Raw genomic sequence first — 16,874 nt, 5'->3', positions numbered from 1 at the left:
GATTTATCCCTTAGACAACCCTTATAGCTAGTCAATAAGAGACTTGGATCTGATTTCAAATCTGCTGGCTCCAAAGGCTCTGCTCCTTTCACTATGCAAAATTAAGGGACGAAGAAACAAAGGAAAGAAGACTCTAAGACCCAAGGTGCCAGGCCCTGAGCAGAAGGATGAGACTGGGGGAAATTCAAGAATTCTCCAGAACTAAAATGTGTCCAAGGGATTCCAGGGGATAATCCTGTGGTTTGAAGACACCAACTTAATTCCTACCAGTCTCCAGCATCACCTGCCTTCAACATTCTCCTCAGGGCCAGTATGGTACACCTTTGTACTCTAGATACAGCCAAGGCACTGTGTTATTTAAAAGTCTTCTAAAACCCCCCTGCCCGGGGACACTCCCCCAAACACAATATGCAAAATTACCTTCATTTGTGCTATTTCTATAGACCTAAGTGTCTAACTCTGCCCTTCACCTAGCAAAAAGAGGTTCATTCTGCAAGGAATAGCTTCAAAGTCGCTTGTACAGTGAATCTTTGCTGCCGGCCTTCCAGGCCACACACACCCTCCCTCTTCCAGGCTCCCATCCCATTTTGTTCAGCACAGTCCTTAGCACACCGAGCCAGATGTGCCTGCCCATTTCCTGACTGGCATGGAAGACACAGACGCTGTGGTCACTCAGCTGGTACCTTTGTAGCCTAGTGCAATGCCTAAGAAATACATACATATAACTTAACTAGCAAATTACTAAAATCCCCTTTATAGGCCCATAGGGAATTTGGGATAGAAGGAGCCAGGTGAGAAGGAAAAAAACCAAAAAACTCAATTACAAATGCCTTCTCTTAAAGCTCAGCAAACTTTTATCCCTAAATTACAGCACTTACTTTGTATCATGGTGAATTATGTTTTACCCTGCTTTCTCTCCTAATACAAACTTAGAAATAAATATTGAAACAGGAAACCCCTTTTTTATATTCTTTACTATTTATCTAGCATTGTGCTTTCCACATAAAGGGGCTCAATATGTTTCTGTAGAAATATATCCCTTAAGGCACCAACACAATCCAAGCTGACTTGAGGCATACGGTGCCATGAAAAGAGAGAGCTGTAAGAAAGTGGAATAGACAAAAGAAAATTAATAAAGTTCAACTTCATTAGAGGAAAAAATACCACTCAGAAATACACAGTTTTGTATTTAAATAGTAATTAAGGTAATTCAGAATAGAATCAAACTTTATCAACAGTATAATTTATTACCCTTTGAAATCTCTCTCATCTTCTCATTTATAACTAATATAGGTAACAATCAAAACCAAATATAGCATTTGTGAATAAACAAACAACCCATCATCACCACTATTATGAATCTGCTGTGTAAGCAAGAGATTAAAGCTGGGAGCAGATGTATTAAGGCTTTGGACAAACTCGTTTTTGTTTTACCTCAAGTCACAATGCAACAAGCTCAGAACCACAGAGACCTGATTACCACACTGACAACACTATGCAACCTCAAAGTGAGTCAGACTGTCCTGGAAAAGTCTACAATGTTGTACAACAAGTTTAAGAACATGTTTTTGGTTGGTAAAGGAGATTCTGTAATCATACAAGGGCTAAGTAAATCTCTTGCTGAGCAAAGACATGAGGAAGCAAATAAAACCAAAGATTAAGGGAAGAAAGGGCCAAACAAAAAGCTAGAAAAAGCACCAAACAGGTTCAAAGACTCTAAATGGAGAAGCTGATGCTCAAGACAGTGACCAACCACAACAAAATGGAGATGCAGCAGGACCAGCCGGCAGCAGGAAAGAGCCATCCAGTGAGGGGGGACTGAGCTATCTCTGAGGGCTCTACGTTAGAGAACTAGGTTGCCATACCTGGAATATAAAGAGCATTTGAACATTTTTAATGATTTTTATTTGAAATATTCAGACTGCTAAAAGTTCTAAATTTTTATAAACATAGGTTTTGATGTTTAAAGCTTGTTTTGAGGGAGAAAATCCCTTTGTCTCTGTTTCAAAGTGTTGCTCAACTGTACCTGTGCGGTACTTACACCTGTATCATACAAAGAATTCATTTAAGAAATGCTGATCAGCTTTTCCAGTGGTTACAGCACATATTCAATTAGCATGTGTATGTTAACATGTAACTGATAGTAGGGGAAAGTTACATTTTTAAAACTAGTACCTGTATAAACATTTTGCCTTTTCCCAAATACCATGGGTTTTTGGGAAACCCGTGGGTTTTGTGCATAATTTTATTTAACAGACTGTCTTTTCACTGTCTGTGAGTTTTGTAGAAGTTATACATTTTTATGATAGATAAAATGTTACCTCTATAAAATTACTCCCTTATTCTACCTAAAGTTAATCTCACTCATGGTCTACATTGTGCTACATTATCCTGCCTCTCTGTAACAATGTGTGGTTCTGCATGCAGTTTTGTATAGTTTTTGTATAATATCCAAACCGAGGTTGAACAGAAAATTCAACATGTTACAAAACTCATGGTAACTGTAGAAAGTAATTTAACTTTTTGCCTGGGGATTCAGTGAAGTCACACGACTCCAGACAGCCGAATGGATGTGCATAGGAATGAATCTGGCTCCTGGGTTCGGCCATCTAAGATCCTGTACAGACACTAGTAGCTGAAACTGAAAACTAAGTGATAAAGTTTATTTTCGAGATATTCCTGACTTAAAAAAAAATCACACTCATTTGTGAAGTCACTAAGTAGTATTTTTTTAATTTTATGTATTTATTTTTGGAGGAAGGGGAAAGGAGGAAGGAAAAAAGAGAGGGAAATATCAATGTGTGTCTGCTTCTCACACACACGCCCCCAGAGGGGACTTGGCCCACAACCCAGGCATGAGCCCTGACTGGGATTCAAACCAGTGAGACTTTGGTTCACAGGCCACCACTCAGTCCACTGAGTCATAGCAGCCAGGGCACTAAGTAGTATTTTTTAACTGAAAAAAACAATCCAGGATGCTTATTCAGTAAATAAAAGTAAATACTATACAAGGAAACTAACTTATCTGAAAACATGGTTATGTCGGAGGAGGATTTTTATTTCTGTATCATAAACATGACGTGATTGTAAAAAATGGAAACCTTAGTTGCTCTGGGGCAGTAGACAAAGTAGAGGGTCGGTTTCTGACAGTCTGCATATTCACACATATGGACTAAACGGGGGTGAACCAAGGTTAACACATAAAACTTAAAGATAACTTAACAGGTAATATTTCTAAGATAATTTGATTATGTCAGTTGGTGGTTTTTAGTCACTAAAAGTCACTCCCCTGTTCGGAAACTATGAATACAGAAAAGGCTTTTAATACTTCGGTGTTTGCACATGACATGTATTGCATGTTTTGACCTCTCAGATAACTGCTTTCATCTACAGGTAATTGTTTTCATCACCGATTATTAAACTGTTTCAGTACTTGGAGTTTCACTTTTGAGAGGCCTTACAATGGGACCTCAGACGCAGTGTTTTGAAGGAACTCCTGCTATTATATCCATTTGGTCCTTAGTATAATCAAAATTTGGAAAAATTAGTGCTCACTTCAGCAGCACATATACTAAAATTTGGGAAAATTATTCCAGTTAAGCCATGAGTGTAAACATGTGAACTTGGTTTGATTAAAGAATTCTTCTCCCAAACTCTAAAAGAAAAGAAAGAGAGTAAAGCAGACAGTCAGGGGGCAGATTTTCCACTCCGTACCAGGAGAGTGTTCTTAGGCAAGTCACTTATCCTGTCTGTGCCTCAGTTCCTTCCCTTACAATGGGCACAATGATAGAGCCCATTCCTAGGGTTGTGGGGAGGGTTCAGTTGTGCAAAGAACTCAAGAGCAGTGCCCAGGCGGCAATGAATACCACAAAAGTGTTTAGGACTATCAGACTTCATTATACTTGCTCATCCCACCATGATTTGAAAAGTTTTATCTTCAGGTCTGTCTCTACTCATGCATTTTCATACCCAGAATTAATCTCCCATATTTTGCTCTACCAATCAGACACATTACATCATTCAATTCTCCTCAGAAGCCTAACAAGATTAATACCACCCTTGCTCTGAATAGTCATTAATTATACAGCACTGGCACATGAATAAATAGTGCTGATAACCATTTTTTACACTAGTACAAAATAAAGTCTGTTCAATCAACCTATCACATATTTAATTACTTGCAATTTATTACTTGATAGACAAAAGAATCTGACAGCTAGGGTAAATTCTTTAAATTTAATAAACCTATGGATGTAAAGATCTAATTTTTTTCAAAGAAAAGGTATGTATGCAAGCGGTATTAAGTTTAAAAAACCATGGGAAAAAAATAAAAAGCTCTCTATTTCTAGAAAGACTTAGATAAATTGAAAGAAAAGTGGAAAGCACTTTCTATGGGGAATGTAGAGTAATTGCATTAAGGTGCTTTTAGGTATATTGTTTCCCAAAGAAAAATTTGAAGAAGTTACTTTTCAATTCTTTGGCATATCCAAAACACATTAACGCAATGATCTGCCAATATCACAAAAGATGCACAATAAAAACATACTAAATTATTGACAGAAATAATTGAACTACTTTTAAAATAAAATAGCAACTATTTTTAACATTGCTTGCTTAAAAGATATTTGACTAAATTTAACTTATTTATTTGGTTTTAATGCATAAACTGATTGTGCATGAAAATGAGTTACGGATTCAGTTTATTTTTATGCAAATTGCTACTTAGTACTAATTTAATCTTACAGTTAAAACATTGATTTGAATCCTTAGGCAAGTGAGAAATTAAATAAAGTAAGGCTTTAAAAATAAATTACCATAAAACAGTACACTGCTGGTTATCTAATAATCTATATTAAATCATACATAATTGCTTTGCTAGAAATATTATTAAATTTCTAGAAAATATATACATGATGCTACCTGAATGCTATTATAAACTCTAAAATGTATACAACAAAGACAAACCTGAAATAACATGTAATGCACTTTAGGAAATGCTTATTGAATTCACAATGCAAAGCAATGAGTTCGATATTCTAACTGATAGAAAGTTGCACAGTGTACATGTCTTTCATACAACTCACAAGATGTTCAGGAGGTGTACATAAACTGTCACGGACTTCAGAAGTAAATTTTCACTTTTTGTGGAGGTCGGTGAGTGTATGGAGGGCTTTACCCAGGAAAGAGATTTGTGTTACGTTTGGAAGGAAAAGGAAAACAAACAGATGTCTGCACAGTGCAGGAGGGAAGGCAGAGAAAAAAGGCAGGACCACAGTGCTACACAGCTGCTGGGGTGGCCAATGGCGGGGATGTCTATGTGAATGGCACCCGCTACGGTGTGTGGTTCCAACCTACATGACCACATACAATAGCCCTGAGGGAAGAACTTCCTAGTCAAAGAGACTCAAAACAAAAAGAAAACCGTTGGAAAAGATTAACACTAAATAAAGCCATGGGCTGAGTGGAGCGTGACTGGTAAAGAGTTTATACAGAGATGCATAGTAAGAGACACATTTGAAAAGTTATTTATCAACCTTAACAAGATAGAGAAACAAATGAAGGATTAGACAGTAATACCCAAGGACCCTATTACCTCTGAAATGCTGTGAACCTAACTCCTACCACAAAGCACGAGCACTTGTGCAATATACTGATAAATTCTGCAGTGAGGAAAAATAGGATGTAAGTAATAGCTACACAATAGCATAGTCAACAGAGTAAAGGCAAAAGTGTCATCTTGAAAATTTACCTGACAAATTAAAGAAGCGCCCTCCTTTGCTCGATTGGCATCCGCGCCCAACAGAAGCAAGCATTCAGCCATGATGCTGTTGTTCTGATCACATGCTCTCTCCAGCATCAAACTTTTTAACTCATCATCCATAGCTAACTTTGCAAAGCACTTGCAACAAAGGTTTAGGAACTAAAAAGAATGAAAGTGAGGATTAGAGTCTGCTAAATACACAACAGTTAGCATACAAGTGAAAAAACACTGACCCGCTGATCCTTTTGTTCCATGATACTGGAAGACATCTGATGGAATATCACTGAATCAAAGAAGTAATGCACCAACAGCTTGGAAAAAGACACCGACAATTCCAGTACTGTCAAGACTGTCTGAAATCCCTGAGAGTGTGACCAAAAGTAATAAAAACAAAAGCCATTATGGGCAAAAAAGAACAAATCAACAACATAAAACAGAGTTTGCAGATGATACTTAAAACCTGAGTTGTTCACTTAACTAAGTAGATATATTAACTGGGCTTGTACTTTAAAACCATAAACCTTGAAACAATCCTGTAAATCCTATATATAGTAGGTGCAAAGAGAATAAAATGCTAATTAACAAAGCAGGAAAAATACCTAATCCAGTAATATGTAGCTTTTAAAAATCACTGCCTGAAGCCATTCCACAGGAGGAAAGCCAGATATTAATCAGGATTAGAACAGCACAGTGGGCAAGGTTATAGACCCAAATAGGCAGCAAAAGTGAATTTTTTATTCTAATGTTGGAGATTGGCTTCTCAAGGTAGGCCAGCATTTCCCCAACATTTTGTGTCTTCTTCTGAAATTTTAACCCCCAAGAGACAAATCTGAGCTCCCGATTCATTCACGTTAAGTGTATTTGAGAGAAGCTCCGAAGGCGGCCTGAAGTTTACATCCTAAAGCAGAGTGTTTATAAAGAGCCGATCAGTCACACCACTACTTTGTGAGCCACCGAAGCATGTTGCCAAGAGTTGTCTGCGATGTCTACCCACGTGATACTGTAAGGAAAGAATGAACTTTTGACTTTAGTATTATTTAGTTTGGGCAAATTCGCCAAAGATCAACTTAAGCTTTTAGATTTTTTATATCTGTCAATTTCATATATTAATAATCAAAATATTAAAATAATTATTTTGAGCACTGAAGACACTGAGTTTCTACAAATACTTCCTAACAGTTGATAAGAAAAGTAGTTAATTTATGCATCTCTCCACCTCTAAGGCAGAGGCCCTGAAAAGCCAAATAAATGCAGCCGCAGAGAGGTAATGCAAATGTGTAGAAGGCACATAATTCAAATTTAAAACTTATAAAATGCCGAACTGACCAAACAGAACATGCTGGAAGGCTAAATTCATTCCACTGGCAATAGTTTATAACCTCTACTATAGCGACCTTAGAATGTTTGCCTAGATGAATTACCATTGAGGATCTGAAGGTTTCGCACCTGCACAAAATCATTTCTTGTCCCTTGGATTACTTTTAATCAGTTCTGCCCTTAATTAGTCCAGGCGGAGGCACATTATAAAAAGCAGATCTATAAAACACACTATCATTTTTAATCTAAGAATGCTGTTTTCAGCAGCATTTTAAAATTTAAAATTTTATATCCAGTATCTCATTTACTAACAAAGTCTCTGCAAAGGTTGGAGCCTAGCCAACATTATTCCTGGTCAATGCTCCCATTCAGGAAAATATTTGCGGAGTCCAGTTTATGGAAGTTGCAAACTCCATCACTAAAAACTACAACCAAGGCAGAAAGTCTTTATTAAAAAAGAAACTATTTGTTTTCACAACATTAGGGGGAAAATCCTGAAATAATTAACTTCTTAAATCTCACTTTAATTAACCCTAAGCCAATATCTTGGATTCCTAATAAAAACAGTGATTATATATCAATTTTAAGTTTTGCTTGATGAAAAATGTTGAAAATATCTTTTCACTGTGAGAAAAAAAAATCAAGGGTCAAAATTACTATGGGTGAGCAGCCCATAACGAAACACAGAGAATAACAAACCAGAATAATTACGACTTCCATTTATACAAAATCTAAGCAAATGAAGCTTAGCTACCTGAAATTTCTTTAGCATACTCTCTGCTCTTTCATGAAAAAAAAAGTGGCAAAAAAATGCCGCTTTTAGACATTTAATGATGAAACTCAGGATCTTTAAAGATTTAATATAATTATCTTTGTCTTCTACAATTAAAATACTACAAATAATAGATGGTTTTCCATTAACTAAAATATCTCCATTAATGTAAAGTAGGGATTATACCAGCTGTTCAGAAGGAAATCTGCACAAGATCAAATTCCCTTCAGGATCATGCACATACTTTAATCTGTAATTCAGCAACATCCTTAAACCGCTGTAAACTGGAAACCAGAAGTTTTGCCAGCAGACGCCCAGTTACCAAGAATAAATTCTTCTTTGTAATCAAGCATCCTATAAGACTTAAACCAAGACACTGAATTTCTGGAAGAATAAAGGGAAAAAAAACAAAATTAATTGTTTTAAATCTCAAAACTAAAGAAAAAAACTGAAAAACACCCCACCAGCAGCTAAAGACCTGTAAAAATCTACTATAAATCCTGAGTTCAAATGGTACCAACCTTGGTCATCCGGACACATCTGCAGCGTCTGAAGCACCAAATCAAGAGCACCTTCCAGAGATAACGCCTCTAATGCAGCAGGTAAACGTGCTACAGAAGAAATTACTTTAAGTCCACATTTCTGAATCCCAGGAATTCGAACGAACTAAAGTCAAAAGGACAATTAAGAATATTTGCTCTTAAAAAATGAGTTCTTAATACTTATCTTAGTTAAAGCCAGTTATGGCCTAATCAAATATAAACTAAATATCTAAATAAAGATTAGTATCCTTGATTCCGCCTATTACTAATTACTACTATTCATTATTTTTTAATTTATTTTTTTATTGATTATGCCATTACAGTTCCCCCCTTCATTCCCCTCCACCCTACCCCCGTCCCCACCATTACCTCCCCTTTAGTTTATGACCGTGTGTCTCAAGTTCTTTAGATTCTATATTTCTCATACTATTCTTGCCCCCCCATCTATTTTCTATCTACTATCTATGCTACTTATTTTCTGTACCTGAGTCTCCCCCCTTCTCCTCCTCCCATTCCCCTGTTGCTAACCCTCCTTGAGATCTTCATTTCTATGTTTCTACTCCTGATCTAGCTGTCCTTTTAGTTTGCTTTCGTTTTAGGTGTAGGACATCTTTAAAGGCTCCAACATCTGAATTATAGGGGTACCAGAAGGGGGAAAGGAACAGCCACCAATGGAAAACTTATTTGAACAAATAATAAAGGAGAATTTCCCCAATCTGGCAAAGGAAATAGACTTCCAGGAAATCCAGGAAGCTCAGAGAGTCCCAAAGAAGTTGGACCCAAGAAGAAACACACCAAGGCACATCATCATTACATTAGCCAAGATTAAAATGAAGGAGAGAATCGTAGAAGCAGCAAGAGCTAAGGGGACAGTCACCTACAAAGGAGTCCCCATCAGACTGTCAGCGGATTTCTCAAAAGAGACCTTACTACTATTCATTATTAAGGTTAAGAAGCTAACACTATAAAAATTATCAAGTATCTGTTCTGGGTGAGGCACTGTGTTAAATATTTTACATGCATTTTCTTTTCATAACAATCTTATAATTCACCCCACTCTCACTGCCACCAGGAGATAAGTTCCCTAACAGTTAAGGGACTTGGGTGGCTAGTCTGACAGTCACACAGACTGTAAATTGTTAAATTGAGACAAAATCAAGGATGTTTGACCCCACAGCTGGCACATTTAACCAGTGAAACTCAATGCTGCCTGTCACCCAGAAAAATACTAATTGAGGATTCACTCTTTACTCGATGTTCTTCCCATGGCTCTTCTCGTTTATCGCTCCTCCACAGCCGAATGCAATAAGTTCATCAAAGTTTAAAGATGTGGGAACAAGAGTTCAAGTCACACAGCTAAGTGTCAGGCCTGAAACTTGAATGTAAATACGTCTGCCTTAAAAGCCTGGGATCTGAATCCACATCCAAACTTTTAATGTCGACTCTTCCAGAAGACTTGACGTTATTTCCTGATACTCTGTAACAGAGGCCACTTCTTTCCCCAGGCCATCCTGCTCACCAGCTGAGATGTAGACAGAAACCACACACTTCCCAGACAGGAGGCAGTCACAGCCACACCTCCCCTCTTCTGACGGCTGTGACATGGAGACAACTCCGTTCTACTGCTCATCTCTGCTTTGCCATGATGGGAATGCCCACCACATGGCTAGCTTTCCTTTAAAAAATAACAACGCTATCCTTCTCAGGGCAGGGCTTTTTCTTTCCCGGACACTGGTCATGGTAGCTCCACTCCAAATCCCTGATGGACCCCGGCACAGAGCAGAATGAGATCCAAGCCAGACTTCAAGCTCTGATGTAGCCTTTTCAACCAAAACCCTCTATCCCGTAACCTCTCTCACTTTCATACCATCAAAAAACATATTTTCATTCCTATATCAACCTGCTCCCTCAGTGCCTCTCAAGGGTCCTCATTCCACATCATTTTGTGAACGGGGTGTGGGAATAAGCATCGTTCTTTCACCCTGTGCACTTCTCCTCTGTGTCTGGTATTTCCCACCCTAAGTACATTGGCTGTAAATGCTGCAGACATCAGGTAGCACAACTAACTGGCCATAAGGCAATTTCTCCATAAAAGTTAAAATAAAAATAAAAGAGACACGAAGAAGGACATAGTAAAACATGAAAATTAAAAACAAAAACTTTATGGAAAAATAAAAACACACTGTCTTGGAAGTTTTTTGTTCATAGTATTTTCCTCTTTTTGTTTGTTTCCTTGCTTAGCATTGGACTTTTTCACTTTCACCACTATTTCTTCCTTCCTTAAGGGAAGTATCAGTTTCCCACTAAAGAAGCAATAATGATGCTCTCAAAAACTGTTGAGAATTAGTAGCCACATCTTTCCTAGTTCCCACAGCTTGATAAACTTTAGGTTTTGACAAGCGGAAGGGCGACTGTGTTCACCAAAACTTGGCAAACTGCATTCTCACTTTCTAATATAGTATTCGATTTGGGGTTTGTAGGTAGCTTTGCAATCTGGCTTCATACTTATCATCTATTGCTTAAGGGTCACCATGTCTACTCCCTCCTGTAGAGACCATTTGAGGGCTAAGATTTACACTATATAAAAGTAGGAATACTGCAAGAATTTAGTCAATGGAGAATTGAAACCAAACTGACAACTACCTTAAATACATTAAGTCTGTCACATGTAAACCAAACTGTCCACCGGTTTTGCCTTTGAGAAACTGCCTTCGAGCCAAATCTGTTGCACAGGGAAAATGCTGTGGCAAAGATGTTTATGGCAAAAACAATGCTTGTTGCACAGACACCTAGAATGTCTCCTCTGTCGTCTCCCGGCTCAGCTTGGACAGCATTCCGTCTACCATTTTACCAGGACACTCGTATCCCTGCCTCCCTCGGACTGGACCCTGTCATTAATTCTGTCTCAACAAATCTCTGGGCAATCAACACCTCAGCTTTAGAACCAATTAAATTCAGGTTTAAATTCTGTCTCATCACTTAACAGTTCCATGAATCTGAGGACCATTAAAATGAACTAAATAACATTTTCTCACAAGTGGCATTTACTCAGACATTGCAAAGTGAAGCTAGAGGGATGGCTGGGTATCTGTCTTGGCTTCCTCGCCTCTAAAATGCTCCTAAGGCCAGGCAGGTACTTGAAATAACGGAGGGGGTCAGTGTGTAAATGATGATTGTCTAGCCACTGTGCCGTATACCTGAAACTACTACAAAATATCATCAAATAGCAACTGTAATTGAACAAGTAAAATTTTGAGAGAATTAAATGATCCTAATCCAGCTGGGTTCTTCTGAGAAGGATTGAGGAAACACCTTGTGTAATAAACAGTGATGGCCATAGTTGAAGCCTTTGACTGACATTCTCCTCAGATAAAAGGTACTTCTCAGTGAGAGAAAGATACACTTAGACTGTTCTTCCATTCCATCAAGCTACCACTTTTCCTCCATTTCTAAACCTATTAATAGAAAAGTCCACACCCACTAACTCCACATCCTCCCCACCCCTTAATTTCATATAATCAGACTTCTGTCCTGACTACTCTGAATTAAAACCATTCAAACAAAAAAGTCCTTTTGTATCTGAATTGCTGCTTTTTCTTCCCTTGATTTCCATGACACGATACGCCCCTAATTATCCTCAAACTTTAAGACCATTCATTTGCCCATCTATCTCCCCTACAACTTCTTCTTTTAAGTCCAAACTTTGCCCAAGGTCCTTTTCTTAACCTCTTCTCTTCCCAGATGGGATTTCCTCCACTAACAGGGCTTCAAGTCACCTCAACAACAATAGCAACAACCACAACGCTCACGTCAAAATCTATGCAGCACTTGCTATGTGCCAGACAGGCTTTTAAGCAATTCAGGTATAACTCATATGACCCTCACAACAACCCTATAATGCAGACACACTACTATTAGCCCTATGGTATAAATCACAAATAAAATTGAGGCCAGGGCCTTTGGAGCAGATAACTCAAAGCACAAGCGCAAACTCTCTTAAGCTCTCAGCCACATTTCTCTTCGCTTGACACCAGCATCTTAAACTCAAACTTGAAGAGCCAAAGGTTGAGGATCTTTCCCAGAAAAGTCCGATTGTCATTTTGAACTTTTTAAAAACATTTTATTTATTCCTTTTTAGACACAGGAGAAGGGAGGTAGAAAGAGAGGGAGAGAAACATGAATGTGTGATTGCCTCTCGTGTGCCCCCTACTGGGGACCTGGCATGCAACCCAGGCATGTGCCCTGACTGGGAATCAAACCAGTGACTCTTTGGTTTGTAGGCCAGCACTCAATCCACTGAGCCACAGCAGCCAGGGCTGTCATTCTGAACTTGGATGAGCAGTGCCATCACTCCTGCTTCCTCAGCAGGGCCAGGTTCACAGGTGTGCACCTGGGCAGTCCCACAGGACTCTGTGCTTAGAAGCACCCCACACTCAGTGTCGTGCTCTGCTGACACCGTCCTGAAATTCTCAATAATTTTTAAACAAGGGTCCTGCATTTTCATTGTGTTCTGGGCCTCACAAATTATGTAGCTGGTCCTGTTCCTAAGCTCAAAGTGCATCCTATGCTTATTTTTTATTCTAAAATTAAATGTGATGTGTTTCACTGAAGTGAAAACTTTATTGATAATAAAACTAAGACTTTAAGTAACTGGTCCAGGGTACACTGGTCTGTAGGCAGCAGAGCCAGATCCAAACCCAGGTATCCATATCCAAGGCCCACAAAATTAACTACCAGAAAATGTGGTACAAATTGCTGTATAATCTGCTCTAAATGTGAGCTGGGGGGGTGAAGACATAAGTAGGAGAAAAGACAGCGTGCATAATTTTAACATACATGAAAGAAAAAACAAATCACTGAGGAACTAGGTTTATATTCACGGAAAATCAGAGATTTTCCCTCAGGAACACTAGAGGAGTCTTAACCAGTTGTTTTTAATCTCTACACAGAATTGCATAATTTGGAAGTAATATAATATATTCATTTAGGATCTGTTGACAGGCATGATATTGTCAGGATAGGCAGAATTAAGCTGCAATAACAACCCCAAATTTTCATAGGCTGAAAATAGAAAAAGGTCAATTCTCATGCCTGCTTCCTGTGTGTCATAGGGTGGGAGGGGCCTCTGCTCATCACAGTCACTCAGGGGCATCTGCCAGCAGCCACCGTCTCAGTCACGGGGGCTGAGAGGCGTTCTGAAAGCTGTCTCACCAGCAAGGAGATATTTGGTCCAGATGTGGCCAATATCTTTCACCTACCACTCCTTGGCCAAAACTAGTTACATGACCCAACCTAACCACAACAGGGCCAATAAATACCATGCTAGAATCACCAAAAGGCAGAAAACTGAGAACATTTGGCAAACAGCACCAGTGGCTACCTCGTAACGATTTAGTTGGTCGCCGCAGTTTTCCTTTTACAAGTAATGCCACAATGAACAACATCCTTCTATTTAAAAAAATCTTGGTGTACGTGTACAAGTATATCTATATTATAAATTCTTAGACTGGAATTGCTAGTCAGAAAAAAATGCCTGTTTGAATTACTGATAGATATTACTAAAATTACCCCCAAATTATGTGCCCTTGACCTATGCCCTCCAAGTGCCAATGTCATACCACTTTAATTACTGAAGTTTGAGAATACATTGTACTATCTGTGGCAGATGGGCCACATGAATTATCCTACTTTTCAAAATTCTCCTGGTTATTCATGCATATTAGTTATTTAGTTAATTTTTTTCTCAGAACTTTATACCAACTTGTCTTGTTCCAGAAAATACTAGTTATTTTTATTAAGGGTTCCTATAGATCGATTTCCATTTTTTTAATTAGTCATTTTATCAAAAAAAATGGTAGACATTTTCGTATGTTCAACTCTTTTGTGCCTCTCACTTGAGTTTCATAGTTTCCTTTGGTCCTGTAAACTTTTTTTTTAACTTTACTCTGATGCAATTTTCTTGTCGTTGCTATTTTTGTACGTGGGCTCTTTCCTTCTCTACATATTGTTATTTCTACAACTGAGATAAATACCTTCAATTACTGAACTGGGTGCATTTTGCTTCAGGATTTTTGCAAAGCGCACAAGCTCTTGGGTCTGTGTCCACTGAATCAGAGGTTGGTTCTGACTCTAAGGTCCCGGCTAAGGAAGCAGCAGTGTCACTTCATGCAAAGCACACCCAGCCAAGATGCGAGGACGTCTACTTCCACTTTGTTCTCCAGAAACAACACTGAGCAAACCCATCTCTCTGGAACAGGCGACTGGAAGTTTCCGTGCATGGAAAAACCTAAAAGGATCATGTGTGGGTGGAACATCCATGTTCCAGAGTTTAACTTCAGATTTTTAATTCCAGATTTTTACTGGAATTTTATATATCCAAACCTTATTCATTTTCATCAACACTCTTCATAGACTTTGCTTTATAAATCAGAGTTGAACTTTGGGTTCTATCTTATTTGGGATTCTGCTCCCAATGAACAGACTTATTTTTTATGATAATTCATTTTACTGTGTCTTCAGTTTGTGGGCCTAACATCTCTGATGCTTTGTAACTTTTGTTCAGAGTGAGACAGTCCATAACAGAATTTCAGAGCTAAAGAAATATTTACATTTATCTTTTAAGTTCAGAGCACTTTTATTGACCATGGTGAAGGATCAGGTGAATCACACAGGGGAAATTTTAAAAAAAACAACAAACATGGTTACTTCTGTTTCCTCATGATCTTAACTTTCTACCCCCAAATAAGTCACTTTTTAGTGAGATGCTGTGTGTCATTACTCAGATGTTGACATGGGAAGTAAGTGTGGGGACACATTTGTCAACCACTTCTCTTGGGATTATGTAACCAAAAAAATAAAAGGAAGACCTGAGAGCGGACTGATTTTCTTGACATCGCAGTACTTACAATAAGAGCTGGGTCTCTTAACTCCTGACTTCTTCGACTGTGTCACACTCACGCTGAATAACTTCAGTAAACGTGGGCTAACTGGAATCAGAGCGACCTTCAGCTTTTCTGGCACCTCTTGCCTCTCACAAATGCACTCCATGAATAAATTAACTGATGCCTCCCCTATGTTTTCAGAATATTGCTCGTGAAGCTGGTATAGTTTATAAATCCTAATGCAGAACTGGCTTTATGATGACTTTGCTCCCCTAGCTGGATTATGAGATCCATGACAGAGGGCACAAAACATACTCATTGATGTCCTCCAAGTGCACAGCACAGTTCTTTCCATGTACTTATTTTCATCAAAAATCCCTGAAATCAAATTCAACCTATTATATTGCTATATTCAAGAATCATATTAAGATTTGAGAACAAATGACTCAATAGACAATTACACGATAAAGTTCAGAAGAACTTGAATTTGTAAAGGAGATCTCACTGCAGGATATTCTAATTAATTCATGACATTTTTCTTTTTTTTTTAAGGTTTTTTTTTTTGGCTTCAGTTTCTGTTTTTTAAATATTTTTATTTATGTATCTTTAGAGGGGAAGGGAAGGAGAGAGGAGGAGAAATATCAATGTATGGTTGCCTTTCATGCATCCGGAACTGACCTGCAGGGAACTGGCCTGCAACCCAGGCGTGTGCCCTGACTGGGAATCGAACCGCGATTGTCTGGTTCGCAGGCCTGCGCTCAATCCCCTGAGCTACACCAGCCAGGGCTAATTCATGATGTTTTTCAAAGTATACTAAATCACATGAAATCATTGCCATTAATGACCTTGACTGCTCTCTTCCTTTCATAAAAACACAAATTATTCTTTACTTCTTTATCTTTTGTAAAGAACCAATTTATATTATGTTAAACTTCCAAACCATCTAAATTCCATCAATACATTTGCTTTGCACAATGTAAACATAGCTATGTTCTTCTCCTATTTTCATACATAGTATAATCACGGATTGTATTGAGTATAACATATTATCACAAATATACGGAGACCTGTAACTACCTACAAATGGGGAGAAACATCACACACTGAACCACTTCAGAGGTTATCTCTGAGGAGACCAGTGAAATCAAACAATGGCAATCAAAGAAGACTTTCTTGTGCTCTGTGTGTCTTCGTGGTCTTGACCTTTCAAAAGGGGACCAGAAAAGAAAGACAAGCAACTGGGAGGAGAGACAGAGAAAATAGCCATCATAGCTCCCACATCGTTCCTGACATCGTCATGAGGCTTAGCCACACATTTAGCTCTCCAGTTCTCTTTCTGATTGGGCAAACACAAGTGGTTTTATGTTACTGGCAATCAAAAGAACTTGTCCACACCCCAGCTGGTGTGGCTCAGTGGACTGAATGCCAGCCAGCAAACCAGGGGGTCACAGGTTCGATTCCCAGTCGGGGCACATGCCCGGGTTACAAGCCAGTTTCCCCAGGGTGGGGTATGTGAGAGGCAACCACACATGGATGTTCCTCTCCCTCTCTTTCTACCTCCCTTGCTCTCTCTAAAATAAATAAATAAAATCTTTAAACAA

At 38.5% G+C, this 16,874-nt stretch overlaps 1 protein-coding gene across 1 annotated transcript in view; it reads right to left on the bottom strand.

The window, feature by feature from the left end:
* The window catches only part of LRRK2 (leucine rich repeat kinase 2), a 130,826-nt gene that overhangs the window by 78,395 nt on the left and 35,557 nt on the right, over window positions 1-16,874 (bottom strand). Inside the window, exons 15-18 of the mRNA XM_053661728.1 lie at window positions 8,372-8,516; window positions 8,095-8,234; window positions 5,995-6,123; window positions 5,750-5,920 (exon numbers count right to left, since the gene is read on the bottom strand). Coding sequence (XP_053517703.1) covers window positions 5,750-5,920; window positions 5,995-6,123; window positions 8,095-8,234; window positions 8,372-8,516 — 585 coding nt within the window. The remainder of the gene's footprint in view (window positions 1-5,749; window positions 5,921-5,994; window positions 6,124-8,094; window positions 8,235-8,371; window positions 8,517-16,874) is intronic.

This window comes from Artibeus jamaicensis, unplaced genomic scaffold, assembly GCF_021234435.1.
Source record: "Artibeus jamaicensis isolate MK-2021 breed Jamaican fruit bat unplaced genomic scaffold, CSHL_Jam_final contig_233, whole genome shotgun sequence".
Lineage (NCBI taxonomy): Eukaryota > Metazoa > Chordata > Mammalia > Chiroptera > Phyllostomidae > Artibeus > Artibeus jamaicensis.
Note: the sequence above shows the minus strand (reverse complement) of the source record. Positions and strands in the feature narration are given on the sequence as shown.